At 38.3% G+C, this 13190-nt stretch overlaps 1 protein-coding gene across 4 annotated transcripts in view; it reads right to left on the bottom strand.

Moving 5' to 3' along the window:
- The window catches only part of BCL2L13 (BCL2 like 13), a 95263-nt gene that overhangs the window by 72243 nt on the left and 9830 nt on the right, over positions 1–13190 (bottom strand). For all 4 annotated transcript variants that reach the window (XM_064284808.1, XM_010590778.3, XM_064284807.1 and 1 more), the window contains exon 2: positions 6063–6233. In XM_064284808.1, the coding sequence (XP_064140878.1) occupies positions 6063–6183 (121 nt within the window). In that variant the 5' untranslated portion in view covers positions 6184–6233. The remainder of the gene's footprint in view (positions 1–6062; positions 6234–13190) is intronic.

The raw sequence follows: 13190 nt of genomic DNA, 5'->3' as shown, positions 1-13190 counted from the left end.
ATATCAAAAAAATAATTCACCATGACCAAATGGGATTCATACCAGGTCTGCAGGGATGGTTCAACATTAGAAAAACAATTACTGGAATCCATCATATAAGTAAAGCAAAAGACAAGAACCACATGATCTTATCAACTGATGCAGAAAAGGCATTTGACAAAGCTCAACACCCATTCATCATAAAAACTCTCAGCAAAATAGGAATAGAAGGAAAATTCCTCAACATAGTAAAAGGCGTTTATACAAAGCCAACAGCCAACATCAGCCTAAATGGAGAGAGTCTAAAAGTATTCCCCTTGAGATCGGGAACCAGGCAAGGATGCTCTTTATCACCACTCTTATTCAACACTGTGCTGGAGGTCCTAGCCAGGACAATTGGGCTAGATAAAGAAATAAACGACATCCAGGTTGGTAAGGAAGAAGTATCTCTATTTGCAGATGACATGATCTTATACACAGAAAACCCTAAAGATTCCTCAAGAAAACTATTGAAACTAATAGAAGAGTTCAGCAAAATATCAGGATACAAGATAAACATACAAAAATCAGTTGGATTCCCCTACACCAACAAAGAGAACATTTAAGAGGAAATCACTAAATCAATACCATTTACAGTAGCCCCCAAGAAGATAAAATATTTAGGAATACATCTTACCAGAGACATAAAATACCTATACAAAGCAAACCACAAGACACTACTGCAAGAAACCAAAAGAGACCTACGTAAGAGGAAAAACATACCTTGCCCATGGATGTAAAAATGTCTATTCTACCAAAAGCCATCTATAGATACAACACAATTCCAATCCAAATTCCAATGACATTTTTTAATGAGATGGAGAAACAAATCACCAACTTCATGGTGAAGGGAAAGAGGCCCCAAATAAGCAAACCATTACTAAAAAAGAAGAACAAAGTGGGAGGCCTCACTCTACCTGACTTTAGAACCTATTACAGTACCACAGGAGTCAAAACAGCCTGTTAACTGGTTCAACAACAGATACATAGGCCAATGGAACTCAATTGAGAATCCAGACATAAATCCAACCACATATGAGCAGCTGATATTTGACAAAGGCCCAAAGTCAGTTAAATGGGAAAAGACATTCTCTTTAATAAATGGCGCTGGCATAACTGTACATCCATCCGCAAAAAAATGAAACAAGACCCATACCTCACACCATGCACAAAAACTAACTCAAAATGGATCAAAGACCTAAATATAAAATCTAAAACAATAAAGATCATGGAAGAAAAAATAGGGACACTGGTAGGAGCCCTAATACATGGCATAAACAGCACACAAAACATTACTAACAATGCAGAAGAGGAACTACATAACTGGGACCTCCTAAAAATCAAACAGCTACGCTCATCCAAAGAGTTCACCAAAAGAGTAAAAAGATTACCTACAGACTGGGAAAAAATTTTTAGCTATGACATTTCCGATCAGCGTCTGATCTCTAAAATCTACATGATACTGCAAAAACTCAATTACAAAAAGACAACCCAATTAAAAAATGGGCAAAGGACATGAAGAGGCACTTCACTAAAGAAGATACTCAGGTAGCTAACAGATACATGAGATAATGTTCACCATCATTAGCCATTAAAACAAAACAAAAAAAAAAAAACCCCAGTGCAGTCCAGTCGATTCCGACCCATTAGCCATTAGAGAGATGCAAATCAAAACTACAATGAGATTCCATCTCACTCCAACAAGGCTGGCATTAATCTAAAAAACACAAAATAATAAATGTTGGAGAGGTTTTAGAGATACTGGGACACTTATACATTGCTGGTGGGAATGTAAAATAGTACAACCACTTTGAAAATAGATTTGGCTCTTCCTTAAAAAGCTAGAAATACAACTACCATACAATCCAGCAATCCCACTCCTTGGAATATATCCTAGAGTAATAAGAGCCTTTACACGAACAGATATATGCACACCCATGTTCACTGCAGCACTGTCTCTAACAGCAAAAAGATGGAAGCAACCAAGGTGCCCAGCAACGGATGAATGGATAAATAAATTATGGCATATTCACACAATGGAATACTATGCATCGATAAAGACAATGACGAATCCATGGAACATTTCATAACATGGTGGAATCTGGAAGGCATTATGCTGAGTGAAATTAGGCAGCTGAGAAAGGACAAATATTGTATGAGACCACTATTATAAGAACTCGAACAATAGTTTAAACAGAGAAGAAAATATTCTTTCATGGTTATGAAAGCTAGGAGGGATTTTCACTAATTAGATAGTAAATAAGAACTATTTTAGATGAAGAGAAAGACAATACACGATACAGGAGAGGTCAGCACAGCTGGACTAAACCAAAAGCAAAGAAGTTTCCTGAATAAACTGAACACCTCGAAGACCAGCGTAACAGGGGTGGGGGTTTGGGAACCATGGTCTCAGGGAATATTTAAGTAATTGGCATAATAAAATTTACTAAGAAAACATTCTGCATCCTCTTTGGAGAGTGGCGTCTGGGGTCTTAAATGCTAGCAAGCGGCCATCTAAGATGCATCAATTGGTCTCAACCCACCTGGACCAGAGGAGAATGAAGAACACCAAAGACACAAGGTAATTATGAGCCCAAGAGGCAGAAAGGGCCACATAAACCAGAGACTACATCAGCCTGAGACCAGAAGAACTAGACGGTGCCCGGCTACAACTAATGACTGCCGTGACAGGGAACACAACAGAAAACCCCTGAGGAAGCAGGAGACAAGTGGGATGCAGACCCCAAATTCCTGCAAAAAGATCAGACTTAATGGTCCAACCGAGACTAGAAGGACCCCAGAGGTCATGGTCCTCAGACCATCTGTCAGCTGAAGACAGGAACCATTCCCAAAGCCAACTCCTCACAAAGGGATTGGACTAGACTATGGGACAGAAAATGATACTGGTGAAGAGTGAGCTCCTTGGATCAAGTAGTAGATACATGAAACTATGTGGGCAGCTACTGTCTGGAGAAGAGATGAGAGGGCAAAGTGGGGTAGAAGCTGGCCAAATGGACATGAAAATAGAGAGTGGGGGGAAGAAGTGTGCTGTCTCATTACGGGGAGAGGAACTAGGAGTATATAAAAAAAAAAAAATTTTTTTTTTTTTTTATATAGCAAGGTGTATATAAGCTTTTGTATGAGAGGCTGACTTGGTTTGTAAACTTTCACTTAAAGCACAATAAAAATTAAAAACAAAAATTAAGGAGATGAAGTTACATCTTAATATCTTATGAAGAAGACTACTTCAGATTCCAATAACTGTTTTAAGCTTGGTCTGGCAAATTATTTTTTAAAGGACATATATAACTTCACAATAAAAAGAATAAAATAATCCCTAAAGCTAAAAACTCTCTAAGTCTATCAGACATATGAATTAACTGTGTAAATCTAATATCCCTGAAATAAAGCCAATTTAAGAAACTTAATTCTATTATAAATTTTCATACAATTATATAATTCTTTTCAGAATGCTCACAGCTGATATACAGAAACCTGACTGATTTTTGTGTGCTGGGTTTCTATACATCAGCAATGAGCATTCTGAAAGGGAAACTGAGAAAACAATTGCATTTACGACATCATCTAAATGAATAAAATACACAGTAATAAATTTAACCTTGACCAGAGAACCAGTTACCATCGAGTCTATTCCAATTCATGGTGAACCCATGTATTGCAGAGTAGAACTGCTGTTCATAAGGTTTTCATGCCTGTGACCTTTCAGAAGCATACTGCCAAGCCTTTCGTTTAACAGTTAAGTGCTTAACTGTTTGTACCACCCAGAGACTCCTAAATTTAATCAACCAAAACCAAATCCATTGCCATCAAGTCAGTTCAGACTCAGAGCAACCCTATAGGACAGAGCAAAACTGCCGTATAGGGTTTCCCAGGCTGTAACTCTTCACGGAAGCAGACTGCCACATCTTTCTCCTACGGAGCTGCTGGTGGGTTCGAACTGCAGACCTTTCAGTTAGCAGCCCAGTGCTTTAAATCACTGTGCCACCAGGGTTCTAAATTTAACCAAGGAAGTGAAAAACTTACACAATGAAAACTAGAAATCATTACTGAAATTAATTAAAGAAGACCTAAATAAATGGAAGGAAATTTTGTGTTCATGGACTGGAAGATTTAATATTGTTGAGATGTCAACACTACCCAAAGCAATCTATACATTCAATGCAATCCCAGCCTTCTTTGCAGAAATGAAAAACTCAATCCTCAAATTTATGTGGAAGTGCAAGGGACCCTGAATAGCCAAAGCAAACTTGAAAAAGAACAAAGTAGAAGGACTCACACTCCCCAATCTCAGAACATACTATAAAGCTAAGCATACTATGAAGCTACAGTAATCAAAACAGTTTGATACTGGTACAACAACAGACATACAAACCAATGGAATAGAATTGAGAGTCCAGAAATAAACACACATCTATTGTCAATTGATTTCAACAAGAGTACTAAGTCTATCCAATGAGGAATGAATAGTCTCTTTAAATAAATGGTGCTGCGACAACTGGGTTTCCACATACAAAAAAATGAAGCTGGATGTATACCTCACACCATATACGAAAACTAACTCAAAACTGACCAAGGACCTAAATGTAAGAATTAAAACCATAAAACTCTTAGAAGAAAACATATGGGTAATGCTTCAAGACTTAGTATTTAGCAATGGATTCTTAGATATGATACCAAAAGCACAAGCAATGAAAGACAAAATAAGATAAATAAGACTTTATCAAAATTAAAAACTTCTGTTCACCAAAGGGCTTTATCAACAAAGTGAAGAGACAGCCTACAGATTGGGAAAAAAAAACTGTGATAACTACATATGATAAAGGTTTAATATCCCGAATATATGAAGAGCTTCTACAACTTAACAACAAAAAGACAAATAACCCAATCAAAAACTGGGCAAAGGACTTAAGTGAACATTCGCCAAGGAAGAAATACAAATGGCCAGGAGAGGATCAATGTCATTAGCATTAGGGAAATGCAAATTAAAACCACAAGGAGATATCACTTTATCCTCACTAACATGGCTATGGCTATGATTTAAAAAAAAAAGAAAAAGGAGAACAATAGGTATTAGCAAGGATACCAGTGGAATGAAAAATGGTACAGCCACTGTGGAAAACAGTTTGGAGGTTGTGTTGAGTATAGAAGACCAGCACACAAAAATTCCACAGAATTATCTAGCACATAATCCAGAATTTCAAAAGAACTGTAAGCAGGAACTCAAACAGATATATGTACACCAATGTTCACTGAAGCACTATTCAGACTACCCAAAAGGTGAAAAAATTTAAATGCCCCTCGACAGAGGACTGTGTACACAAAATGTGCTACACACACACAACGGACTATTACTCGGCCACAAAGAGAAATGAAGTCCTGATACGTGCTACAACATGATGAACCTTAACAACATTACACTGAGTGAAATAAGTCAGTCACAAAGAGACAAATATTGTACTATCTCACGTATATGAAATATCTAAAATATGTCAATGTATAGAAAGCAAAGTTTATTAGTGGTTACCAAGGAAAGGGAAAGAGGCAGTCACTACTCAAGGGCATTGAGCTTATGTTAAGGGTGATGGAAAATTTTGGAACCGAGTAGTGGTGACGGTTGTACAACACTATGAATGTAATTAATGTCACTGAATTACACATATAAAAAATGTTCAAATAAAAAAATAACGATGCAATTCTAAGCCATGTCTTGTTCGACGTGAAAACTCTAAAAACATACAGATTTCTATTTATTTATATGTATATAATACATTTTTACCTGTACCAATACCAATCATTTGAAGTATCAAGCTCTTAGAAAGCATTAAAATAGTTGCTTCTGGGTTCTGGAACTGGAGTGTGGGAAAAGCTAAAGTGTTATTTTCTTTATAAGCCTCTTAGTATTATTTGATTTTATAAACACATATAAATTATTTAGATATAAATTAAAATATATTTTTATATATAAAGCCCTCATTGCTATTTAATATCACCATTATAACCAAACCATAAGCCAAAGACAATACCTTGGGATGAGGAAAGATGCTGCTCCCGCAGCTTCTCCTGAGAGAAGAGTCCCAAGTAGCTGAGAACAACATACTTTGTTTCATAGTGAAATCCTAGAGGCACAGCAGTAGAGGACGCCATTGAGTTGGCTGGCAGAACTCCAAAGAGGTCTACTTACAGGTGTATAAAACCTAAAAACATAAAATACATTTTTTCAGTTTAAAGTTGATTAGATACTAGTACATTTTCCCATAACAAAATAAATGTTTCTCAGGTTTTTCTACACAGTAATCATAAAAAATTTAAGTTTCATTTACTTATGACTGGGAATTTACTCAGATTTCAGATCAAAAGGAAATTTCTCTTTCCGTTTCTAAGAAGCCCTGGTGGCCCAACAGTTAAGTATTCAGCTGCTAATGGAAAGGCTGGCAGTTTGAACCCACCCAGGGGCTCCACGTGAGAAAGACTGGCAATCTGCTTCTGTAAAGGTTACAGCCAAGAAAACACTATGGGGCAGTGCTGCTCTGTCACATAGGGTCACTATGAGTTGGAATCTACTCCAAGACACCAACAAGAAGTTTCCTTCTAGCTACTCTGTTTTCACCTAAGTAGGGAATACACTACTTTACTCCCCAACCTCTCCCTGAGCCCCTCACAGTATATGTTTTCTTATTTCCTTTCGCAACAAAACCTTCTAAATTTTAGCTAGGGCCATGGCCACAGAGCTGCAGACTAAATTTCCCAGGGGAAGCAGGCAAGTCTCTCTGGTGGAAGGGAAAAAGGAAGTGGAGATCAGGAAAGGCTTTATAAAGTAAAACCTGACCCAGTGTTGGAACAGGAGGTGTCCACTAATTGCACCAGTAGAGTATGGGATGGGGATGACTGTTAGACATAAAGAAAACTAGGAACAGGTACAGAAAGAAGCCTTTTGAAAACAGCATGAAGCAATACAAAAACTAAGGAGTTTAGCATGTCTAGATCATAAGATATACAGGGGCTTTGCTGTGTCTTGTACACCATGGCATGCTAGGAAGTTTGGATTTTACCCCAGAAGCCAGGAATTATTTTAACTATGTCAATGAATGGGCATTTATGAACCCCCTAAACTATATGCAAATTCTGTGGACGTGAGCATTTTTCTGGAAAGTCACTCCATTTCTTTCATCAGATTCTCAAACTACTCTATGATGCAAAACAGATTAAAAACTACAGTAGAACTCTGGAAGGAGGCACTGAAGGGTTTGAAATAAGGGATGTACCTTAATAGATTATAGAAAAACCATCCTAGAGGCAGTATGGAAGACAGTATGGAGAACGGAGGCAAGAAGATAATTTAGGACTGAGCCAGGGCCAAGATGGCGGAGTAGTCAGACGCTTCCAGTGATCCCACTTACACAAAAGACCCGAAAAAACAAGTGAAACAATTATTCATACGACAAGCTAGGAGTCCTGAACATCAAAGGCAAAGTTAGAAAATGGACTAAGCGGCAGGCGGAGGGACAGACCATTCAGATATGGCCAAGTACCAGACTTGACTTGGCGAGAACCCTTAGGCATGATCCCCTGGAGCAGCCATGCAGGGCTGGCGGTAGCATTCCAGATATGGTTTCCTCAGGGAGAGACAACGAGCCCCACAGCCTACTCACACCTCCAGAACCAGAGAAGAACAGCGCTCTTGGCAAAAGCTAAGTACTGTTGTTTATTTTACTGCACCCTCAGCCCCCAAGCCGGCTTCAGTGGCTATCGATTTCCCTGGGCCTGAGATAGGTCCTGCTGCATTCGCTGAGCCATTCTCCCACCTTGCAAAAGGAATAAATTAACAACTGGGGACAAAGATAATCTGCCAGCTCCACTAAGCTGGGAAGATCAGGACAGAAATTGCTCCTGTCCAGGCACAAAGGCTCCATGGGCTTTCAATAACTTTCACCCCTGCATGGGCCTCTGCAAGCCAATTTCAAAAGAACAGGCCCTTGGTGGGAGACTGCAACTGTTTCAGCTGTGCAGTGAAGAGTTGGGTTATTGATGTTTGACACCACTTATGCCTATTAAACAGGGTCCTTACCTACCCACATCAGGGTCCTAAGGAATGGTGGCACCACCCTTGTCACCAAGCCTCCTGCAACAGTGGTCCAAGGATACGTGGTACCTCCCAGTCCTTACAACCAAAAGCACTGGGTGCCCATGGTCCGGCTGCAGAACCCACCCACTTGTGCATTCTAGGGCACAGGGACGCGTTTTCCTCACAAACGCTCAGGGGACAGTTCTCACCCCCCTGCCTTGTTCAGAGTGTGACTCCCTGCTACAACCAGATACCAGTACCTACACCAATCACCCCCGCCCCTCTAAGACTGTAGGAAAGAGCCTGTACCACACATTTGATGACCAACTACCTGGACACCTGAGCTGAATCCATACAAGGTAAGTGAATGGACTCCTACACTCATATACTTGGTAACAGCTCTAGCCATCTGGTGACAGGATGTTAGAGCTTCAAAGGCGAAAATAATCAAGCTGGCTCGCTCAAGCAGGCTATCTGGGCATATCAAAACAAAACAAATCCCGAAGCTCGGATACAGCAAGCAAACATAAAATAAATTAATAAAATAACTTATAGATGGCTCGGAGACAACAGTCAACATCAAATCACATAAAGAATAAGACCACGATTGCTTCAACAAGCTCTCAAAACAAACATTCAAGGAATCTTCCGGATGAAGGTGTCTTCCGGGAATTACCAGATGCACAATACAAAAGATTAATATACAGAACCCTCAAGACATCAGGAACAAGATCAGGCAAAATGCAGGACAAGCCTAGGAACACACAGATAAAGCAGCTGAAGAAATTTAAAAGGTTATTCAAGAACATAACGAAAAAATTTAACATGCTGAAGAATCCATAGAGAGACCAAAAAACCCAGCGCTGCCGAGTCGATTCCAACTCATAGCGACCCTATAGAACACAGTAGAGCTTCCAAGGAGCACCTGGCAGATTCCAACTGCCAAACCTTTGGTTAGCGGCCATAGCACTTAACCACTACACCACCAGGGTTTCCCCATAGAGGGACAGCAATCAGAAATTCAGATTAACAATAAAATTACAGAATTAGACAACTCAACAGAAAGTCAGAGGAGCAGAACTGAGAAAGTGAAAGGCAGAATTAGCGAGATTAAAGATAAAACACTTGGCACCAACATATTTGGAAAAAACTCAGGTAAAAGCATTAAAAAAAAAATGAAGAAACCCTAAGAATCATGTGGGACTCTATCAAGAGAAACAACCTACGAGTGATTGGAGTACCAAAACAGGGAGGGATAACAGAAAATACAGAGAGAATTGCTGAAGATTTGTTGGCAGAAAACTTCCCTGATATCATAAAAGATGAGAAGATATCTATCCAAGATGCTCATCAAACTCCATACAAGGTAGATGCCAAAAGAAAGTCACCAAGACATATCATAATCAAACTTGCCAAAACCAAAGACAAAGAGAGAATTTTAAGAGCAGCTAGGGATAAACGAAAAGTCATCTACAGAAGGGAGTCAATAAGAATAAACTCAGACTACTCAGCAGAAACCATGCAGGCAAGATGGCAATGGGATGCCTTAAATAAAACACTGAAGGAAAAAAACTGCCAGCCAAGAATCATGTATCCAGCAAAACTGTCTCTCATATATGAAGGTGAAATTAAGACATTTCCAGATACAGAGAAGTTTAGGGAATTCATAAAAAGCAAACCAAAACTACAAGAAACACTAAAGGGAGTTCACTGGTTAGAAAATCAATAATATCAGGTGTCAACCCAAGACCAGAACACAGGACAGAGCAACGAGATGTCAGCCCACACAGGGAAATCACAAAAATAAATCAAAATTATACAAACACTCAAATCAGGGATACAGTGATGTCGTTATGTAAAAGAAGACAACATTAAAACAATAAAGACGGACTAAGAAATGTAGTCACAGATCTTTCACATGGAGAAGTCAAGGTGATATAAAGAAATAAAAGTTAGGTTTAAACTTAGAAAAATAGGGGTAAATTCTTAAGGTAAACACAAAGGAGACTAACCATCTTACTCATCGAAATAAAATACAAGAAAAAAATACTCAGCAAAAACAAAACCAACAACGAGTAGGAGGAAAAGACAATATATACTCAGCACAAAAAATTCAGTGGCAAAAAGAAACTGTCAACAACACACACAAAAAAACATCAAAATGACAGCACTAAACTCGTACCTACCCATAATTACACTGAATGTAAATGGACTAAATGCACCAATAAAGAGACAGAGAGTGGCTGAACAGATTAAAAAAAAACACGATCCGTCTATATGCTACCTACAAGAGACACACCTTAGACTTAAAGACACAAACTAAAATTCAAAGGATGGAAAAAAAAAAATCACAGAAACAGCAATCAAATGAGAGCAGGAGTCGCAATATTAATTTCTGACAAAATAGACTTTAAAGTTAAATCCACCACAAAGGATAAGGATACTATATACTGATTTAAAGGGACAATATACCAGGAGGATATAACCATATTAAATACTTATGCACCCAATGACAGGGCTGCAAGATACATAAAACAAATTCTAACAGAATTGAAAAGTGAAACAGACAGCTCCACAGTAAAAGTAGGAGACTTAACACACTACTTTTGAAGGACAGAACATCCAGAAAGAAACTTAATAAAGACACCAAACTAAAAACCAACTGCCGTTGAGTCGATTCCAACTCATAGCAACCCTATAGGACAGAGCAGAACTGCCCCATAGAGTTTCCAAGGAGCGCCTCGCAGATCTGAACTGCCGACCTCTTGGTTAGCAGCCGTAGCGCTTAATCACTATGCCACCAGGGTTTCCTAATAAAGACACAGAAGATCTAAATGCCACAATCAATTAATGTGACCTCATAGACATACACATAACACTCCACCCAACAGTAGCCAAGTATACGTTCTTTTCTAGCACACATAGGCCACAGATTAGGTCATAAAGCAAGCCTTAACAGAATCCAAAACACTGAAATATTACAAAGCACCTTCTCTGACCATAAGCCCATACAAGTAGAAACTAGTAACAGAAAAAGCAGGGAAAAGAAATCAAACACATGGAAGTTGAAGAATACGCTGCTCAAAAACAACTGGGTTAGAGAATAAATTAAGGATGGGATAAACAAATTCATGGAATCCAATGAGAACGAAAACACTTCATATCAGAACCTTTGGGACACAGCTAAAGCAGTGCTCTGAGATCAATTTATATCAATAAATGCACACATCCAAAAAGGAGAAAGGGCCAAAAACAAGAATTATCCCTACAACTTGAACAAATAGAAAGAGAGCAACAAAAGAAGCCCTCAGGCACCAGAAGAAAGCAAATAATAAAAATTATAGCAGAATTAAATGAAATAGAGAATAGAAAATCAATTGAAGGGATTAAGAAGACCAAAAGCTGGTTTTTTGAAAAAATTAATGAAATTGATAAAACATCAGCCAAACTGACAAAACAAAAACAGGAGAAGAAGCAAATAACCCAAATAGGAAATACGACGGGCAATATCACAACAGACCCAACTGAAATTAAAAGAATCATATCAGATTACTATGAAAAATTGTACTCTAACAAATCTGAAAACCTAAAACAAATGGGTGAATTTCTAGAAACACACTACCTACCTAAACTAATATAAACAGAGGTCGAACAACCAAATAAGCCCATGACAAAAGAAGAGATTGAAAACATAATTTAAAAACTCCCAACAACAAAAAAATCCTGGCCCTGATGGCTTTACTGGAGAGTTCTACCAAGCTTTCGAAGGGTTAACATCGCTACTACTAAAGGTATTTTAGAGCATAGAAAAGGAAGGAATACTCCCAAACTCATTCTATGAAGCCAGCATATCCCTGATACCAAAACCAGGTGAAGACACCACAAGAAAAGAAAATTACAGACCTACATCCCTCATGAACTGAGATGCAAGAATCCTCAATAAAATTCTAGCCAATAGAATTCAACAATGTATCAAAAAAAATAATTCACCATAACCAGGTGGGATTCATACAAGGTATGAAGGGATGGTTCAACAGTAGAAAAACAATTAATGTAATCCATCATATAAATAAAAGACAAGAACAGCATAATTTTATTAATTGATGCAGAAAAGACATCTGACAAACTCCAACACCCATTCATAATAAAAACTCTCAGCAAAATACAAATAGAAAGAAAATTCCTCAAAAAATAAAGGGCATTTATACAAAGCCAACAGCTAACATCACCCTAAATGGAGAGTCTGAAAGCATTCCCCTTGAGAAGGGGAACTAGACAAGGATGCCCTTTATCACCACTCTTATTCAACATTGTGCTGGAGGTCCTAGCCAGAGCAATTAGGCTAGATAAAGAAATAAAGGGCATCCAGGTTGGTAAGGAAGAAGTAAAAATACCTCTATTTGTAGATGACACGATCTTATATACAGAAAACCCTGAAGAATCCTCAAGAAAACTACTGGAACTAATAGAAGAGTTCAGCAGAGTGTGAGGATACAAGATAAACACACAAAAGTCAGTTGGGTTCCTCTACATCAACAAAGAGAACATCGAAGATGAAATCACCAAATCAGTACTTAGGAACAAATCTTACTAGAGATGTAAAAGACCTATACAAAGAAAACCATAAGACACTACTGCAAGAAACCAAAAGAGACCTACATAAGTCAAAAAATATACTTTGCTCATGGATAAGACTCAACATTGTAAAAATGTCTATTCTACCAAAAGCCATCTATAGATACAACACAATTCCAATCCAAATTCCAATGACATTTTTTAATGAGATAGAGAAACAAATCACCAACTTCATATGGAAGCGAAAGAGGCCCCGGATAAGTAAAGCATTACTGAAAAAGAAGAACAAAGTGGGGGGACTCACACTACCTGATTTTAGAACCTATTATACCACCACGGTAGTCAAAACAGCATGGTACTGGTATAACAACAGATACATAGACCAATGGAACAGAATTGAGAATCCAGGCATAAATCCATCCACGTATGAGCAGCTGATATTTGACAAAGGCCCCAAGTCAGTTAAATGGGAAAAGATGGTCTCTTTAACAAATGGCGCTGGCATAACTGTATA

This window comes from Loxodonta africana, chromosome 4, assembly GCF_030014295.1.
Source record: "Loxodonta africana isolate mLoxAfr1 chromosome 4, mLoxAfr1.hap2, whole genome shotgun sequence".
NCBI lineage: Eukaryota > Metazoa > Chordata > Mammalia > Proboscidea > Elephantidae > Loxodonta > Loxodonta africana.
This window is presented reverse-complemented; position numbering and strand designations above follow the sequence as displayed.